At 34.8% G+C, this 20542-nt stretch overlaps 2 protein-coding genes across 4 annotated transcripts in view; one reads left to right on the plus strand and one right to left on the minus strand.

The window, feature by feature from the left end:
- Nucleotides 1–20542, plus strand: part of LOC149805066 (transcription factor IIIB 90 kDa subunit-like) — a 113421-nt gene that overhangs the window by 7387 nt on the left and 85492 nt on the right. The window contains exons 3-6 of the mRNA XM_089947014.1: nt 406–483; nt 1025–1198; nt 4355–4386; nt 4880–4952. Of these exons, the coding sequence (XP_089803140.1) occupies nt 406–483; nt 1025–1198; nt 4355–4386; nt 4880–4952 (357 nt within the window). The remainder of the gene's footprint in view (nt 1–405; nt 484–1024; nt 1199–4354; nt 4387–4879; nt 4953–20542) is intronic.
- On the minus strand, nt 9322–19236 carry LOC149805067 (BTB/POZ domain-containing protein 3-like). Of its 3 annotated transcripts, none has more exons than XM_089946992.1 (3): nt 19117–19236; nt 11187–11631; nt 9322–10809 (listed from the first exon to the last, which is right to left on the minus strand). In XM_089946992.1, exons 2-3 carry the CDS (start codon nt 11621–11623, stop codon nt 9771–9773), a joined length of 1476 nt encoding a protein of 491 aa, XP_089803118.1. In that variant the 5' UTR covers nt 11624–11631; nt 19117–19236; the 3' UTR covers nt 9322–9770. The 3 variants fall into 3 exon arrangements, with proteins under 3 accessions (XP_089803118.1, XP_089803127.1, XP_089803112.1); XM_089947001.1 differs by lacking the exon at nt 19117–19236 and adding an exon at nt 14289–14415; XM_089946986.1 differs by lacking the exon at nt 19117–19236 and having other exon boundaries at nt 11187–11668.

Below are 20542 nucleotides of genomic sequence, written 5' to 3' on the forward strand. Positions count from 1 at the left end.
ACACATTTGTTATGTATACCAAAATATATACCAAAATCTTGTATTGGTTGTCTAATTTGTCCTAAATGAAAATGGTGCTGATCTTATATCCAGTATGGCAGCCACAGCAGCTAATTTGAAAATCTTATTTCTCAAGAATATCAGAGATGGCATCAACACTTGACATTTAAAAAAATTAATGTTCTTGTCTTGAATATGGGGGACTTTTGTTGAACTTAATGTGCACAATGTCTTACTAGGAGATAAATAAGTCTAGTTGTTTGATGATTATTTTCTTTAGTTGAAAACAGTTTCATCATGACAGTTTATCATGTTATATTAACAAGGAAGTTTATGTCTGTGAAATCTCAATTGCCATTTCTTTTGCTTGCCATAAAATGTGACAGGAATTTTGCTATATTTTAGGGCCCAAGTCTATTTCTATGGGAAGTGGATTTCAGCATGGCATGCAGAAAGAATCTAGAACCATCACACTTCAGAATGGTAAAATGGCCACAAAGTCTTAGTCTTAAATAGACAATTTTGATGCAGATAATTTTAATATCTTAATGGTGAGGATACAGCCATTATTCAGCATGCAAATGTGAGCTTTCCCAAGGGCTGTTGGCTTAAATTTTTTTGTATAACAATTACATGAGATCTATTCAAATGTGAGCAAAGCAGGGAGACCTATTCAAATGTGAGCAAAGCAGGTGTAAAGGTCATGGTCCTCCTTCATTGTTTAGCAACTTTTCCCAGTCACTTAGGATCAAAGCTGAGATGAAAAATCCAAATAAAGGATAATAATTTAGGTTATTCTCAAACAGTTAATAAATGATTTCTCCATTAATTTATTCCTTATTTCATGTATTTTAAAAAAAGTCTACTGTTCTCATTAAATTACATGCTGCGTACATAAAATTGCCTCACATTTTACTTAGAATCTGACAGTTTTTTTAGAGTTAATGAGTGAAATGGATACACTGGTTTCATATTCAGCTTAATAAAGAATTAAACTAAAGATATTTTGGCTCCTCTTTGGTAGGAAAGAAAAGGATCCAACACATCGCAGCTCAGATGAAACTAAATCAGCACTGTGTGGACACCGCGTTCAACTTCTTTAAGATTGCAGTTGCTAAACGGATGACAAGGGGCAGGAAAACCAATCATGTAGTGGCAGCTTGTCTTTATTTAGTATGCCGCACAGAACGAACTCCTCGTATCCTTGAGTTGATGTGGACAGACATTTTCTTCATATATTATTTGTGTGTGTGTGTGTATATATATATATATATATATATATATATGTGTGTGTGTGTGTGTGTGTGTGTGTGTGTGTGTGTGTGTATATGTATATAGAAGAGACGTGTATGTAAAGAGAAGCGTTGTTTCAGTTCAGTCTTTGCTTATTTTTTTATGCATATGTGATATTGATAAATGTTTCTTTTAGAAGATGGGTTCTATATGTGGAAGGAAAATGAATTCTTCAAAACATGTCATGCTCTGATGCACTTTTATCGAAGTGTTCTTTTTAAATTTACTTTGAGAGAACACGGGTATTTGTTAAGTGCCAAAATCATCATTTGAGAATGGATCTGTGCTGTTTGTTTTCATGTGCCATAAGCATATTGCATTATACTACAACATCCATCCAATCGGCTTTCACTCATCTGGCCATAAATCCAGGTAGGTTTATTCTCTGGCCCTTTGTCGTGCAGGCTTTGTCCATCAGCACTGCTGTTTTAAACTTATAAAAAAATCTGCTGGGTCAGTTTGGATCAAACTATGTGCAATGTTTCTTAGGTTCACCAGCTACCAGATAACTGGAGATTATCCCAATATTGATGCCTTTCAGCCCAAGGCACCTGCATTATTACTACATATGGCTTTTGGGACTCTTGTTGGTTGCTGCATAAAAACTTTAAAACAAACATCCTTGACCCAAGCTTCATAATAACAAACCTTGACCAAAACTTCATAATAACAAACCTTGACCAAACTTTGTTTATAACTTGCATTTGGTGTAAGGAAGAAACTTGTTGATTATGGGGTCAAGGATCCTGGTCACTACGCCTAAAAAGGGGGACAAATTTGTAAACAGCTTTCATAGCAAACCACATATCACTATACTTTGAGGATGGCTTGAAGATATGGGAAGGAAAGAAGCTTGCTTGGCAGCTTAAAAGTCAGGCAACAATTACCCAAATTAGTCAATTGCTTTTATGACTATGGGTGTTTTAAACCATCTTGTAACAAACTGTGTAAATAATTTGCCATTTGGTCAAGCAAGGAACCTAATGTCTATGGGGATAAGAGGTCATGGTTAAGGTCACTATGACCCTTTTGTCAGTGCTGTCCAGATTTAGGTATGCCCTGCTAGTGCCTACATACAGTGGTAGTATAATGTACCATACATGGTACTTTAATGTGGATCTAACAACAAAGATACATGGTTATCATCATATATTTTATGCACAGTAAATTCAGTGATGTCATTATATCACTAAAGTAATATTTTATCTTCAGCTCACAAGATGATCTGTTAATCTGATGGGTTTTTCTTATAGGTTCCAGCCTGTTAAAGACTCCATTAGTCTCAATTTCTTCTCCATGCTACTTGTCATTATAATCTAGGTCATTGTTTGCAGTTGCCAAAATTGCAAATGGCAGTAAAATTCTTGGATTTAGTTAAATACAGCAATGTATTTGGCAACTGAAAGTTTGAGGCATGTGTTGTTTTCTGCAGATTTTCACCTTAAAGTCACACGAGTTGGCTTGTGTGACCTATTTTCAAGGTTGTGCAAATAATGTAAATGACAAGAAATTCTTAACAAAGAGCATATATAGAAATGCATTGTTCAGCAATAAATACAAGTGTTTACCATAGGTGTTTGCTTTAAGTTGAGTCCAGTTGCAAACTTTACTATGGCTTGATTGTGTTTGGGTAAGCTAGCAAATCTTACCTGCAGATGCTTGATCTGATAAACAATCGGGAGCACTGAGAACTTGCCCTGCAGATAGCGTCTGTGTTGAAGCAAATGAACTATCACTTTATCTCAGATGAACAAATTAGTTTTTCAGTTTATTACCAGACTATCTTCAATTCCCACTTATGATGTTGTCTTTAGGCTCAGATACCAAAACTTGTATGCACAGAAACAATAATTTCATTCCACCTTTTGGCATACAGATTCATCCTCATCTAGAAGCAGCAAAAGTCAGTCTTGCCAATACTGCCAAATTATATATCCCCAAATCACTGCCATGTTTATTAATACCCAAGAAATTAATTTTTGACATATGCCAATTCAAAAAGTTCTCTCCCAATTCTCTCTTGTTTCAGTGTAAATTCAATAAAATTGGAGCCTCCTATCCTCCTACATATGTCCATGTATACAGTTGATTCCAGGTTTCAGCTACCATTGCAACACCCCATGGTACCATCTCAAAATGGTGACTGCAGAAACCCTCAAGTTTTACTACAGAATTGATAGCCATTACTTGAATCTTTAAATTAAAGTCTCTCAAACTACACAAGTAATCTTTGCAAAATTCCTTTCCACACTTAGAGGCTTAGAAAACCTTAAATCTGACAATCTGTTAATATCCCAAATCATACAGAAACATCATTTGCTCAAAAAATCTGGACAGAAGTATTTTATGCCATTGGCTGCTTTTTTATGTTAGTATTAAGGGCAGTGATTGGCAGATAAAGTAGTGAAAGTTGCCTTAATGTCACCTGTTTCTCAATGGAAGAACTCATGCAAGTAGCGTCTTCAAATATTATGTTAATCTGCAGTGTCCCAAAATATGTTGAATGAAAACTCCACAAGCAAGCTACAGAACATCAGCAGAGAGTGGCATGTCTCATATAGAAGAAATTTCACCAGTGAAGTAGTATTGTGCCATTTGCATACGAGATACGTGTGCCTGACCCATACATAGGTCTTGAAGGGTGAACTGGAGTGCATAACTTGCCAGTGTGCACTAACAGAGGAATACATTCATGTGTATTGACTTTCACTCTGTGAGACAGATTTTTTGTGAACAGCTGATACTTCACCAGAGAATATCTTGGACTTTTAAAAGGATGCAGTTTATATGACAGATTTTTACTCAGTATTTTAAGGATTTTATATTTTAACTGTTCTCTTTTTATTATAAATACCTGATAATGAAATTTTACACATTTTTTATCTTTTAAGGCTACAAGTTTACATTCTCTGGAAAGGGTTTATATTCCTAATGTTATTTTATGTTTACATTTTTAAAACTTTTAATTGTCAGTATTGTGTTCATGTGCAGTTAAACCCTCTACATACATGCATACATACATACATACATAAAGCTTTTTTTCTTTAACAACTTGAATTAGATATGCTCCTTGACTTCAGTGATCTTCTGCAGGTAAGCATAAGAGGGTAAAATGTCCCATATAATAATTAATACTCTCATATATGACAACAAGAAAATAACATGAAACTCCCTTTGTTTGAACCTACCTTTCATTTAGCTAGAAAGTAAAAAGACTTGAATATTCCAGTTAATCTATATATAAAAAACATGGACCATAATTTTGGGTGTGGAGTGATGGGCAGGCAGACAATCACCCAGAAACAAAACTGCTTTCTTTGTTGAGCTTCTGCCAAGGTAGGCACAACAATAAGAGACTAGATGTAAGCAGTATGACTGTTTATAAACATGAAAGCTGATAAAACAATTGACACAACTGGCTCTTTTCAGTCTTGACAATTAATGTCAGTAAATTAAAATATTTTGAATAACTGTCATTGAAACTTGTTAAATTATTGACTGTATTGCATTCTAAACATGAGAAAGAATATTAAAACCCATCAAAGACTATGTGATCTTATCTAGATATTTTATAAATCTTCCTCAGGTGAATGTGTTTGTCTTGGGCCGAACATACCTTCAGCTCTCCAAAGAACTTTGCATCAACCTACCAGATATAGGTAATCAACTCATTGATCTAGTCCCTGAGAGTAATTTTTGTCAAAGACCACATGCTTTAGAATTGTCTGTTATTATTAAGAATGCACCGACTATTTACTTTCTTTGCAGGACAGGGCAATCTTTTTGTTGCTGAGCAGTGTGAAGTTCTTTTTTTATAGTTCATTTTGTTATTTATTTATTTGACTTATTTTCATATTCAGTTAATGTGTCATTTTTATCATCCATGCATGTTCAATTTGAATTTTGCCATGGAATGTGAAACCATTAGGCACATTAGCATACCTGCCATATTTTCAGACAGCGTAGGAAAGTATTGGAGACTCTACAAATGTTTTGAGGTCCCAAAGGGGGGAGGGGGAGCGGTCAGACATTGCATGACCTAAATTAGTGATCTCCAACTGAGAATAAGTTACCTGTTTATATAGATCTGCATCAAATCTGATATTTTGTCTTGAACATACACTGGACAGTGGAATATTTTCTTAATAAGATTCATTCTGTGTATTTGGGTGGGGTTGAAGATGATACGGATGCCATTTGTTCATCTTGACACCTATTTGTGACTAGATGGTACTGTTGTTCAGAGTTCCCCGAAGATCTTGTTGAATTTTTCTCAGCATAGAAAATGATCTTCTGCACTGCTGTGAGGAAGTGGCAAACATGTTAGGTCAATGGATGTCATACATGATTAATATCGATATAGCATTACAGCATGTGAAAAATATAAAATGGTCCCTCTTGCTGCTTAGACGAACAAGTTCTACTCCACATTTTGTTGTGGCATGGAACAACTTGTTGGTCTATCTTGCTGCTGTACTTCACAAAGTAAAACTCCATCTGGGAGTTGAAATTTAGTTTTGCTCTTTTTGATTAAGGCTCACCTTTTTCTAAATCACAGATGCAATTCTACATTTTGCCTTTAAAAATAAACATCACTTGTACACTATTCCGACTATGGAAATAATTGTGTTTTGCATTAATATATGGAGTAAAATCTGACTTCAAAGATACGTTGCTGCTGATCACAAACTTGTCAGTAATCTTTGATAATGTTGGCTTAAACATTCTAATTCAAGGCAGTGATGTATAATGTTTGCCCTTCAGTATGCATCTCTATGATTGTACCTAATTAACTGAATAGGATTGTCGCACATAGTATAGTGTATCGAGACAAATTAACTTAATGTACTCTCCAACAGCAGTGTTTGAAGGATTTGAGACTGCATCATCCTAGCTGTTCTCAGCTAAATAAGTAATCTGTGAAATGGTGGTTGCTTATCTCTGACTGCCTTAAGATAGTTAGCTGTGTAAGTTGCCCCAAGGATGTTTTACATGTGCTTTTAGTAGGACCATTTGCTATTTATACAGTAAAACCTGTCTTGAAAGACCACTGTTATGTGAGACCACCTGTCTTGAGAGACCACATTCTCAATGCACACATTTTTTGATTGTATATTATTGTGACCTGTTATGAGAGACCACAATTTTTTGGCAGATGAGGTGGTCTTTCAAGACCGGTTCTACTGTACAGGTTATATGCTTGGGACATGTACTCTACACCACCATGAATGTTAAAAAGTGTCTTTCTTGTACCCAAGATGAATGAAAATCATGTTTTTCTATACATGACCATGTCTGGAAGTTAGGAGTAAAAAATGTTTTTCACATGACACAATGTTTTATGGCAGGTATGCAATAATATGAAAGTAATGTGCTACTTTTTGTCAAGCCCACCCTAGTGGGAAGCAAGAGCTAGCAGTTACCTTTCATTTGGTGGTGGCAGCATAAAGAGTTTGATGTAGTTTTGGTTAAAGATTTTCCACATTGCTTTGATAGTGGACTCAATATTGAGGCTCTGGCCAACACAAAGAATAATTGACCAAATATTATGCATCACACATCTATCCATTGAGACTACAGTAACTGTACAGAATTGTAAAGTGTTGAAAACTGGTCTGTCACAGCAACTAGGGCCTTACTAAGGAATGATCACATGGAAAAAATAACAACATTCAACACTTAGTACTTTTAAAGAAAATTAATATAGCACACACATAATGCAACATCCATGTTTTATTGGAGAGGTAAGACAAAACAAACACTATTCCCAGTTGTAGGAAGTGAGAACAAGTAATCAAATTTCTCATTTGTGGGAAAGTGAGGAAGAAAGAAGTAACTTTTCCTATTTGTGGGAAAGAGAGATGAAGCAATCACTTTTTCAAGTAGCGATGGCATTATCATCATCAACAGTTTCGTTAAAGTTTTGGTTCAAGTTTTTGCTGCCATATAATTCCGTAAAACCTTTGTGAATTCTCTTCAAAATTGTAATGAATAATTAGGAAACGATGACAATTTTTCCTGCGACACTCTTGCTCACACCTTTGGCCATCAGGTTATTGTTATAATCAGAGAATATTCATGTCAAGGTTTTGGTTAAGATAATTTTGCTTATATTTCATAAACCCTTTGCAAGATTCAGTTCATTCTTTGTATGAATCATTATGAAGAAAAGAATATTCATTTTGCACAATCATGCTTATGCCTTTGAGCTTATGGTCAAGGTTACTGTCATAGAAAGTTGCATTAGGGTTTTGGTTGAAGTTTTTCATTTGCATATACTTCCTAAGCCCTTTTGAAAGATTTTCTTCGCTATGAAACAAAGACAGTTCACTATGACACATTCTTTTGTCCCTGTGACCTTGAGGTCAGGGTCAAATTCATACAAGATTATGTGATGGGATGTCACTATATAAAGCAAAGGCAATTTATGCTATGAAACTCTCACTTAACCTTTTGACTTAGGATCAAGATCCCATGTTTGCAGCAATGCTTTGAGCATTGGGTTAAACATGCAGGCCTTGGCCTTCTTGGCTATGTAACAAATGAACCAAGTTTCATGGCAGTGCATTGGAATATGTTCATATTAATTATACAAATTAGCGACATATAGCAGAAAGGTGACTTTAAAAAATGTTCAGAATACGATTTTGTTCTTAAAAAATGTACCAGTTAAAATTAAACATTTCTGAGTATTGAACAAGTTTAAATGCAATGCCCTGAAAATTTCTGTAGGAATTAAGTAAACAAACAAGGGTAAATGAGTGTAATTCAGTATTGGCCCCTTCATTGTTTGGCAGGGGCATAAATGAAAACTTTGCTTGTTATTTCAGTTCAGTGCTGTCAATGATATCGAAGGGAAATATGTATATATTCAGACTAGTGGTGTAACGTATAGCATATAGTTTGGTGACAGACTATTTTGCAGTTTAGTATAATAACTGAAAGGTGGTTCTTTGTTTGAACATATATATATAGTGCCTCCATTCACAAAATAAAGCTAATCAGACATGTTTTTCTTAAAAATATTTTGGATTCAGCTCCATGTTTAGTGAGTGCAGACAATATGAGCACGAGTGTTAATTGTGACAGGATGATTTTCTTCCTTGAAGCAGATTGTGAATTATGTCCACTTTTGTATGTGACATTATACAAGATTAATGAGGGATGATCCTGGACAGGCATGGGGCCGAATATGATTGTAATCATAATCAATTGCGATCAATTACAATATGAGCTATAATTGTAATAATTGATTTCAGAAGCTCCGTAATTATAATCGTAATTGTCCTTCATTGACATTGTAATCAAATAGTGTAATCATGATTACGACCAAAAATATCACTAATTAAATGCGTATTAAAAAGAATAATAAAAGTTTCCATAAACAAACGACCGTGAATGTTGAGTATTACAATCAGGAATGTGTAATTTTAGGTGGCCAATACAAGCTATTTTTTGTTTGTTGCAGTTATACAATATATGACATCTGCTTGAAACAAACAAGATATCAAACAAGTACAATTTATCATAATCATCCCCCTGTAATCATGGTTTCCATATAAAGTGTAGTCATAATCATCAGTGCCAGACAGCTTGTAATCATAATTGAGCACCTGTAAATGACCCCATGCCTGTTCCAGGAAAAAAACTTGTGGAATGTTGGGGTCAGATGGCTCTTTATTTTTTCTTCTTTATGGCATTGAGCATTTGGATTGTGAGTGGACAGCTTGGATAAAGTTTTTTTTCTGAGCACTTACTACTTGCTAACCCATTTCACGTCATAATCATAACATTACAACAATCTTGTTTTTGGCTTGACTGTTGGAATAAAGAACACTTATGCAGTTACCCCAGGATCCACCTTTGTTAACATAACACTAAGAATAAAGCAAACACAAAGTCAGCTCACAGACGTCTGGACATTTAATTTTGATGGCCAGTAAAGGCAACAAGTGGAGTATACTCATCTTTAACCCCTTCTTTGCCTGGTGTCAATATTAGTCCAGTAGGAAGAAGACAAAATGTACATTTTTGTTGGCATAATTTTTATTCTTTCAAATAGGGAAGGAAAGGAAGTTCAAAACAATAGTATCAGTATATTAGTAGTTCATTCAAATGCAGCCACTAATGGTATTAAAAGGGTAGATTTTCTTTTGTGGATCTTCGACTTTTGCATGATACAAGTTAATTGTTCCAAATTTGCTATTTTTTGTTTCTAATTTGCTATTTTTAATGGCTAGTTTTCAGCTAATGAAAGTAATTGTTATTCATAATCATCACTGTAAGATCATGCTCAAACTCAATTTTTTTTTATACAGAGAACAAGATCTCGTTACAAAATAGCATTTTTACATAAACTGCAAACTGAAAAATGCTTAATCCATATAAAACACTCCTTTGTATGAAGTTAATGTGTTACAAAATGCTCTTCAAAAGCTATCACACACAAAGTGTCAATGATTATATTATAAAGCAGTCTAGCAGTAGAAAATAATCTCTGGAATTTGTCCTCCCTGAACACCTGTGCCATTTGTACTGTCTGAGGAACACTGAAATTGGAATGTAACCAGTCCAGTCTGAATTTCTGCCATGCCCTCCTGACCAAAGTAACTAAGTTCAGGTCCATCAAGTACTACACTAGCCGTATAATACATGTCAGGGTCAACTTGAATTGGATTTTGAAACATAACAGGAAATGTATTACTTGACCCATCTGAGAAAAAGCGACTGAAAGTATGCCCAAGAATAATCCCATTCTTTTTCAGTTCAGTTCTTACTTGGTATTCTGAAGCACCGTTGCTTGAACCGTATAAACCAAACCCTGCCACAAATATTCTTCGATCTACAGCAAACTGAATACTGTCACATCGTCCGCGATAACGCCACTGATTGCTTCGATAAGCAGAGGATTGAAATCTGTGACACTTCAAGGGCTTTAGTCCAGTGCGAGACTTTTTTATGAACTGAAGTGTTGGTTTATGCCTGGCAGTGTAGTGTAAGAAAATATTCACTGTCTCCTCTTGGCTTAAAATTCCTGACTGAGCTGGTCCATTGGCAAACTCTTCTAATGTCATTGCAGGAACTCTTATTTTATAGAAGAGGTTGCCAAGCACCAGTCGTTTATTTTGTGGGGTAGATTTCAAATCTTTTCGAAGACATTCTGCCTCTGCCCACCTACACATAGCTTTGAATACAGTTACTTCTCGGACATTTAACGTCTCTCTGTTTAGAACTGTCTCAAGTGTACTGTAGTCTACTTCTGTAAACCCATCAGAAGTCAGTGCCTCCTCAGCTTGGGCATCAAGGACCTGCCAACATCGTGACATCAGTTCTTGCTCCTCAAATAGCCGACACTGACTCAAAAGAATGCATGCATTTTGTGCACTTAAGCTGGTTTCCAGATACTGCACACAGACTCGAGCAAGTGATGGAACGATGTACTTTTTGGCAGCATAAAGTGTGGTTAGAACATTATCAGCTGCAAGAGGTACATCCAGTTCATCACAGTATAGATACCTGCAAATAAAAGGAAACAAAACAGACTAAAAAAATTAATTTTTATCATTCTGATGAATGAACTGTATTGGAACTTTTAATTCAGAATGGGAAGGGGGGCTTGGCGATTTTGTAATTTTTCAAACTATGGATCACTTTGGAGCTTTGTTTTCATAAATTTTTAATTTTCAAACATTCACTTAAAATATTCAAGAGAAACATTAAGAGCAGCGATATCATGATATGATTTGTTAGTAGAAAGTTCTTTTCTGTAAAGTTTTTTAATTCATTCAATATCAGTACAAAGCATTGCTCAGTGACAGATTTCAGTCTCAGATATACATCTATAATGGTTTAGTAAGAATATTGTCAGATTTACTGGTTTAAAAAATTCTTACTTCAACAGATTGAGAAAAGCTGTTGGTTCTATGTCAGGTAACTCAATATCTTCCTGCTTGTTATCAGCCAGGCCACCATAGAACATGGCATAAAACACTGAGCTTCCTGTGGCCAAAATATATTTATGTGCAGGAATTCTCTGAACATTTGGTGGTGTTCCTACACAAAAGTAAACATCAGCCATCAGTGGGTTGTTGAACATTACTGCATTTCTCTCTCGAACTGTGGCTTGATTGGCCTGCCAGTTATGTTCACGACTGGCTTTAGCTGTTGGCAGGGCTGGTGGGGGGCTTGGTCGTGATTTCCAGCTCTGTTCCAAGGGGCGCGGTGGACGCTGAATTGGAGACTTTGGCACATAATTTGGTGGAACTTCCTGGTTTACCTCCTCATCAGAGTTTTCTCGATACTTTGGAGACGCACAGAATTTTGATGCCATTTGGTTATCTAGAAAGATGAAAGACTTCATGTATTAGTGTACTCATACAAACACATATTACATAGTAACAACTACATTTTAAAAACAAAATGCCAGTGGTAGAGATATGTGTAGGCACTATGTTCAGTTCCAGTCTGTATAAATTCTTTTATTAATTAGGATATGTTAAAATAATTCAATATCAACTTTATATAAGTCCTTTCCCATGCAGTGTAATAAGGTCACATGACCCATTCCATCAGATCTGACTTTGGGTGACATGGTTGCATATATTCTTATTGGACAAGAGTTCTTATTACTTACATTTATGAAAACCAATAAAATTGTCCGATTCTCTATTGGATTGAGAAAAGGTGTGAAAATTGCTTGATTTTTATGCTCAGTTTATAGCTGCCCTTCACAGTTCTGCCCACTGCAAAAGTACTGTGCTGTCATCCTGGTCAATCATGAAAGCCTTAAACAATGCAATGATCTCAGAAATGTCTTAAAACAGTGGGGTAAATCATAGTTTACAAGCATGCATTATCATCATAAGGGTGAAGAAATTTATATCAATGAAATATAAAATATACTTATTAAACACAGAATTTGATCTTTGATAACAAAAGTGTGATCAGATGATGTTTGCTTCTATCAAGTTATTTCCCCTTACCGACTTGACAATGAATGACAAGCCTGCTATGATGTATTACTGATTCAGATAGGGTCAAATAGTTTACAAAGTGACAAAATGTAATTTTTTGCAAAAGATTAGGTCAACCCAGTCTTATTGCTTCCTTAAGTCAAGAGTACTTTTATGATCACCCTATGAAAGTGGGGTAAATTTATGGAAACCTGGTGGGGGTGTGCATGTTGTGCCAAATATTAGTTTAATCTCTTAAACTTTGATTCTGGAGCAAGTTTGGTATATAATAAAAAGAAAATTTTCTTTTCCTACATTAATGCTGGATATATTTCATCTTGTGGTATCAAAAACAATATATTTTAGCTTGTGGTTTTGCCACTTGTTACAATATCACATTTGTGATACCATGCAATGAAATATATCCAGTATTGGCATAGGAAAAGAAAATATCCTCTATATATTTATATGGTATTTATAGGTTACTGCATTTGTATGGGAAAATATGAACGAGTTTTGGGATGGAATACTGCACGACCTTGGGAGTGCAGTATATTCTTCCAACAAAACGAGTTCATATTTTCCCATACAGAGGCAGTAACCTTTTTATTATATGCTCATTTCTTTTATTCTACCTAAGGTTTAATTATATAAACACAATACACTACAAGAAACAACGTAAATGAATGTATGCCGCATTCCAAACTAAATACACAAGCGCATATTCATCATTATACAAATCAACATTATTACTGCGCACATAACTCCACCCAGATAAATTTGAACTTAGTCACGTGTTCAACAACTTTCGAAAGAAAATGGCGTGTCTAGTTAAAATTGAAATTTGGAGTCATATTGTGAATGAATGTGCATTGCAACAACTTTTCCGTTTGATCTGGAATTAATAGATTTTGGTATTTTTCTTGATTCTAGGAAATTTTGTGATTATTGACTGGATTTGTATGTGATGATTCCACATGAAATACATGAGATTTAATAAGCTAGGGAGAAGCGCGTTGACATCTGCAAATGTGTTTCTGTTTCTGTCATTGAATGTTTGAAATCGTAATGTGGGAAAAATATGAAGTCTTTCAATTGCAATTATCAAAATGACGCTATGGAATTTAATGCTTATTTCATTTTGAGTGCAGTAAGGAGGATGTAACTACACTTATCATCGAAATTACAGCACAATTTCGAAATGTGTAATCCAGATTGAAAACCTATGACATGGCTCATGTAATTCGGATTTGCAGAATTTAAATACATTTTGAGGAAATTCAGGATGTAAAACTAAGTATATTTTATTTTGCCCTTATCACCAGCTAAAGAAGAGAGTATATGACTTGTCACTTGTATGTTATTTGTAAGGACATTATCTTGCGTGTGTTATATAATGTAGCTAGCTTAAATCCATAACATTGTATCAATGCGGAATGTGCCAAAGCAGCTGGTTATGTGGCAGTCCACAAAACATCTGTTGTAGTTCATTCAGAAACAAATTTAAACAACCACAACATAAAGAGCCTCTTACATGAGTGTACATGATTTGTGTACAAAATCAAAAGTGCTGGCATCTGCGTCCATTGTTTGTTTACAATAGAAAGTAGTTCCTTTATGCACATGACTGCTATATGTATATTGTCGCGCGAGTTCAGTATCGGGTAATACTGAACGATTCTGACAATGTAATGTTAACGGGGAAAAAAATGAGCATATAATAAAACAAAGTTATAACATGATTTAATGCCAGAAGACATAGTCTTTGAATTTAAACAAACCATAAAACTATGTTATATATATGTTCTGAATGTCAAAGACATAATATGGTTTTAAGTTGATTTATGACAAATTTTAAGTATTGTACAAATAGCTCACTGATTGAGGTTTTTTGTATGTGATTCTGACAGTTATGATGCACGTTGATCCAAGAATATAGAGATTAAAAAATATTACCACTTAATTTATACTGTATTACATTCCAATTGCAGGCTAGCTGTTTATTGTTGGAAATCTATTTCAGATATAAATGAAGAATCTTACACTTTTTATTTCCGTCTTTTCAAAACTTGGAAGATAAATCTTGCTCTTTTCATGCTCGGATAGGCAGAAAAGTGAAATTCATAGGGCAGCATCTATACAAGTTTGGGGGTTTTTTTCCTGCAGAGAGAATACTATGTACAGTAGTCCCCCTCTTATAAGGCCACCCCTATTGCAGCAGAAAAGTGGCCTTATAATGAGGGTGGCCTTTCTAGAGGGGGATGACAAATGTGAATAGTAAATACATATGAAGAAAGTCACAAGTATATTCAGTTCTAAAACATTTAATATTTTCATTAAAAAATCACCTGCATGTTGTGAAACAAATGTAAAACAAACTGTTTCATCATTTTCAAAACAATGTTATGAATAACCATTAATACAGTTTTAAAACTGTCTTTATAATTATGTTACAGATCACATCATCTGTCACTTTGTTGGTAACAGACTAAAAAAAAAAACCAGTCTCATCACAATTAAATTATCCTTGCTGTCATATCCCCTGCATATATCATTAGTCTTTTGTTCCAATCTTCGACAACTTCTTTATTAACATCAGCTGATTCTCCACTAAGGACAGAACACTTAATAGTGTGTCGCACTTGAAATCTGTGCAACCATCCATTACTTGCGGTAAAGTCATCGTATCCCAATTCAACTGACAAAATTGTTGCTTTTTCTTGTCATTCAAATCAGGATACAAACATCTCCTGGCTCAAGCAGTCTTCCTTTCTTCGTCCATTTCACAGTCCCACTTCTGCAGAATTGTTTCCTTATCTTTCACGTTATTATTTATCTGAGTCTTTCCGACATCAGTTTTCTGCAAAGGATCCTCACCACCCCCACCCCCTCTTGGTCAGTTGAATTACTTTCACTTTCTCTTCTGAACTGAGAATTTATCTTTTCCTCAATGACAGTTTGATCTTTTTTGCAGTAAGTTATTCATGTTGCCAACTAAAATAATGATAAAACAATTTTTTATGCATGTAAACAAATTGCCAGGTGTTTTTAAAGGAAGTGATCTTGTCACGTGATTCGTTAGTCGCAGTCTGGTACCCTATTGTTTTTATACATTTCTTTATACTAAGCGAGAGAAGCCAAAACGGCTTCGATATGTACCATTAACGTCACGCAGATTTGACCTCGCGGCCGTAGGATTTGCAATTTTGACAATTATTGTCAGTAGTAATAGCCACTAATTATCAAAGTGAACAAGCTCAACATCTTACTAAGGGAAGCCATAAAGGCTAACAAACCATTTTCCTGCTGACTTGTGTATTGTACATCAATACTGCCACTTCTCAGCTGTTACTACTGTTCAATAATTGTAATCTTAACAATTATCAGAGTGACTAAACTGGACATCTTATGATAACACGGCAGTAAGGCTAATTGGATTACATGTACTTACCCTTTTGTATGGATTAAAATTTGAGTCTTTCTCGGCTTTATGGAATAAATATGGCTCTTCGTGAGGTGTAAATTATATAATATTAACCTAGCGGTACATGTACTTTAGTCAACACTTCTTTCAGTAACGAAAACCTGACATCAGGAAACAGAAATCGGATTACTTAACACACGCTATGAATACAATACTGGTTCTGGATACATATTAAAATAAAATGCGGCCGCTTGTGAGGGGTAAATTTTATATTATTGCACTAATGTGCTGGTCACGTTAGCCAGGTGGCCTTTCATGAGGGGTACTTTTGAACACAAACTCATCGGTGCCAACGGATTCTGGCCATAAGGAGTGGGTGGCCGCTGGTTGGGGGGTGTGTGCATTCAAGTGGGGGACTACTGTAAATAAAAGTGCAACTCCTGGGTAAAATGCAATTTTCATTTACATTATCCAGTAAATATTAAGAACTACTATCATAAAAATAATAAAAACTGACTAATGTGTTCAGTCAAAAGTATTGGGAAAGAACATAATTAGAAAATAACTGTTAGGGAAAAGAGTAAAATCTGCAGTGGCTGTAGTTTGAAATGCAGTTACAGATAAAGAAATAGCAAGGCTTAAATTGAGATAAGCAAAGTTCAAGCTGCATCCAGAAAGAATGAAGAGTGAATGAGTAGGTGGTTGAATGAATGAATGATAGATTAAATAAATGAATATGGAGCTGGATGCACTCTAGTTGTTAAGGTTTATGTGACCTTATTTTGTCATATGACTTGAAATGAGCACAGCAGAAACTATATATTTGTAATTAATTTTCATCTGACATGAGTACCTTGTTTACAGAATTGTAGTTGCAAATGGGTACAAGTATTTAATCAAATGCCACATAAAAAGCTGTTTTTGGTAGCTTGTAAAACTTAACTGGAACATAGTGTCAAAGAGAATTTAGGATTATTGTGAAAGAACCCCTATGAATGTATATGTGAGCATATACCCTTTTGAACACCATAATACTGATCTCAGCAAACCACTGTGGTCACTGATGTTATGGATGAGTAACCTCAACATTACAACTTCATGTTTAGGGTAATTTTCAGTAGCAATCCTGTGGACTTTCTCATTATAAAATATAATTACAATATATAATAATTTAGTCACTGTTCTTAGAATTACAATATATAGTTTTTGTTGTGCTCTGGTAAAGTCACATGGCCAGGATAAATGGGGTAATGACCTAGTCCAAGTTTACTCCTACTTTCCCAACTCCATTTTAGATGTTCTGGCATAAATGTCAAAATATACCACCATGTCAGCTAATTATGTGCCACGATATGTCATTTCTGTGGACATTGAATCACGTGTTAGTTTTGTTCAAAAATCCATTTTGTATCAAGAAAGAACCATCATACTTTAATTAAGGAAAATGATATTCATAAAGTGTACAAAAATATCCCGCATTTTGACTTGAAATGCATATGAAAACATGATTTCTAAATGTCAACATGAAGACTCACTCCATGAACTTCTTGAACCAGTAACCCAGAAAATCCTACTTACTCTTTCTCTTTTAGAATCATACAAATAAATATATTATATTTGGAAATGTATATTTTAAAACAATATATTTTAATCCAAGTTTCCAATTTCGCAAGAAGTTGTCCCACACATACAAAATCGTCTGCTACCCAACCTGTCAACTTGTTGCTAGAACATAAATTGTCAAGTTTATGTCTGTTTCTAAATTCTTTAGTAATTTTTCCCCATCAACAAGACATTGTAAACACATCACATCCTATCCATTGTTGTTTCTCTTTCACATAATAGCTTATTTTTTATAAAATGTTTAACTTTACTAACTTTAAGCTGTGCGCAGAATAGGCCGACATATCGTGAGTCAGGAAAACACGGGGGTGGTATTCCCTGTGTCCAAAATTAATATTATTTTGAACAGAATATTCTGGTGACAATTGCCTCTTTTCAAATGGTAAGCATTGCTGTATTTTATTTTCATCAATCGGTCGAATTCGGTATACATTTGGCTTCAATACTGCAGACGGAAACCTTAAAGTGCACAGAAATACCCAACAGCACTGTATCACAGGTACTCAAAGCGAGCTTGATGTTAAGAAAAAAAAAAAACAATCTTCTAAAGGAAAAAAATCATACAGAGTGACAAAAATACCTTAGATTACCCCGATGACCCGTTCTGACATAGGACCCTCTCTATCATAATATATGAGAGAAGGTACGAACTTCCAAATACTTCGTTCCACCCATGACCCTCTATTTCCTTCTGCTATTTCCATCTTTACAGGCACACGACCATACTATATGGCTTGTTTTACTTTTGAGATATTTTTCTATCCATCAAGCTATCATTGACTTTTCTGCATTGTACCAAACTGAAGTTACAGGCTCCAAAACATGCGATTTTCGCGAAGTTTTTCATTGTGGACACTTCCGTGCTCCTATGGTAATAAGTGTAACCTTTTGAGCCAATCATATTTCGGCGTTGACATTAGTGCCACATAGTTTGCCTATTTTGAAAATAGAGATGCATGAATACGATGTGTTGTGCAGTGAAGAAGACAATGTTCTTGCATGGAACAGGATTCCTAAGTGGAATTGAGTTAATGGTAAGTAAAAAACTTACTTTTGCATCTACCGCTGTTCTGTAATTCAAGAAAGGATGCCCTTTAGAGTTGAAAACGTTGTCCATATCGCTCTTGTCACCGGTTTTCACATGAGCACGGAAGTGTCCACAATGAAAAACTTCGCGAAAATCGCACGTTTCGGAGCCCGTAACTTCAGTTTGGTACAATGCAGAAAAGTCAATGATGGCTTGATGGATAGAAAAATATCTCAAAAGTAAAACAAGCCATATAGTATGGTCGTGTGCCTTTTAAGACGGAAATAGCAGAAGGAAATAGAGGGTCATGGGTGGAGCGAAGTATTTGGAAGTTCCGTACCTTCTCTCTTATATATTATGATAGAGAGGGTCCTATGTCAGAACGGGTCATCGGGGTAATCTAAGGTATTTTTGTCAGTCTGTATGATTTTTTCCTTCAGATTATTGGGTTTTTTTTAAACATCAAGCTCGCATCGAGCACCTGTGCACTGTATATAATGGGATGGAAAAGGTCGTAATGACCAAAATGAACACATAAACCATAAAGGTGCAACTTCTGCTCTACTTATTCGTGCCTCATATACACACTCGTGGTTTGATAACGATCTGACAGTTATATTCATTTTCTGTAAATGAGCCTTGGTGTGCAAGTTCAAGGAAATCAGTCAAGCGCTGAAGTAGTGAAAAATTGTCGAGAATCTATGATCTCGCAAACTAGGAAAATCATTTGATAGACTCGCGGTCGGTGCGCGAAAGACTAAATGTATTATCTACGGGGTTATTTATAAGAAACTTACAAAATGGTCACTTTATCATGCAACCACCGTCAATAGTTGTTAATTGTAGAATGTGAAGCGGTACATTTTTCGGTCATTTCCTTTCCGACATTTTTGTTGTTTGCCTGTTTACAATCCCAGAAGTCAATTTGACAAGGGAGGTAATTAATATATTATTTTTTTTTTATATAAAAGGACGCTGTAGTTATTTATCTTGAACGGTATGCAAATGACTGAACTCGGGTGAGAGGAATTTTGTATTTGTTATTTGGTCTCTTAATGACAAAAATTATACTCTGTCTTAATTTTTACAAAGATTTGCATCAGATTTTGCACTTAAATGCATTGATTCCAGCAGATTACTTGGCATATTTGATTTTAAAAAAATATACAATCATGATTTTCAATCGTTTTGTTAATCTGAAATGTATGTTGGAAGAACTTTGCATTTGTTACACAGAACCTTTAATTGATACATTACTTTTATTAGAGATTTAAAATTATCACAAATTACAATGAGAAAATACTGGGCTATTTTTTGTATTGTGTTATGAGCATTTACATATATTTAGATTTTTTTTATTGAAGTTGGGTTTCATGTTCATTTTAATAAGCAGACTCAATGAGGAACTTTTAAAGAAATTATTTCAAATTTGATAGGAATTTGTAACAGGTTGGACAAAATAAGTTTATTATTTACAGTATTTACACAATGTCAAGAATAAAAAATATGTTCTTTTTTAAATAGAAATTTTGTTTAACATCAGAAGTTTATCGGTCAATAATATTACAAAATTAATTAAATTACATGTGTAAATCAAATTGCAGCTATCATAAGAATCTTGTGATTGCTACTTCACCTGAATGGAATGTCAAAACAACATAAGACTTTCACCAGGAGACATTTTATGGTATCTAGCTGGTCCTACATAAAAATAGTACTTATCTGATGTTCATTATGGCTTCCACCATGGCCATCTTGATAATCTTGTTATCTCTACTTACTCTGAATGGACAATCATGTGAACATTGAGTTTTCAATAAAAGCCTTCTTATGATGTTTATTTGGTACTAAATAAGAATGGTGCAAATCAGATATCCAATATGGCCACCAAAGCAGCCATCTTAAAAATCTTGTTATTGCTGCTCCTCCTGATTAAAATGTGATATTGCCATTGTGTTTTCACCAGAAGACTTCTTATGATGTCTGGTTGGTCCTAAATGAAATTGGTGCCACTTGCACATCCAATATGGCTGCAACAGTGGTCATCTTGAAAATCTTACTATCACTACTCCAGAATGAATGTTCATATCAGCATGGAGTTTTCACTGATCTATTTCTTAATGATGTATAGTTGGTAATAAATGAAAATTATACTATTTTGACTTCCATGACGGCCATCACAATGGCCATCTTGAAAATCTTGTTATGGCTACTTCTTATAGA

The sequence above is a fragment of the Sinohyriopsis cumingii genome, chromosome 2, assembly GCF_028554795.1.
Source record: "Sinohyriopsis cumingii isolate HCF-2022 chromosome 2, ASM2855479v2, whole genome shotgun sequence".
NCBI lineage: Eukaryota > Metazoa > Mollusca > Bivalvia > Unionida > Unionidae > Sinohyriopsis > Sinohyriopsis cumingii.

Excerpts from the sequence above, each read along its gene's own strand:
- LOC149805067 (XM_089946986.1), bottom strand. The coding sequence starts at position 11,653 with ATGAAGTCTTTCATCTTTCTAGATAACCAAATGGCATCAAAATTCTGT. Across the intron at positions 10,810-11,186 it reads GCTTTTCTCAATCTGTTGAA|GTATCTATACTGTGATGAAC; the intron begins GTAAGAATTTTT and ends TTTTATTTGCAG.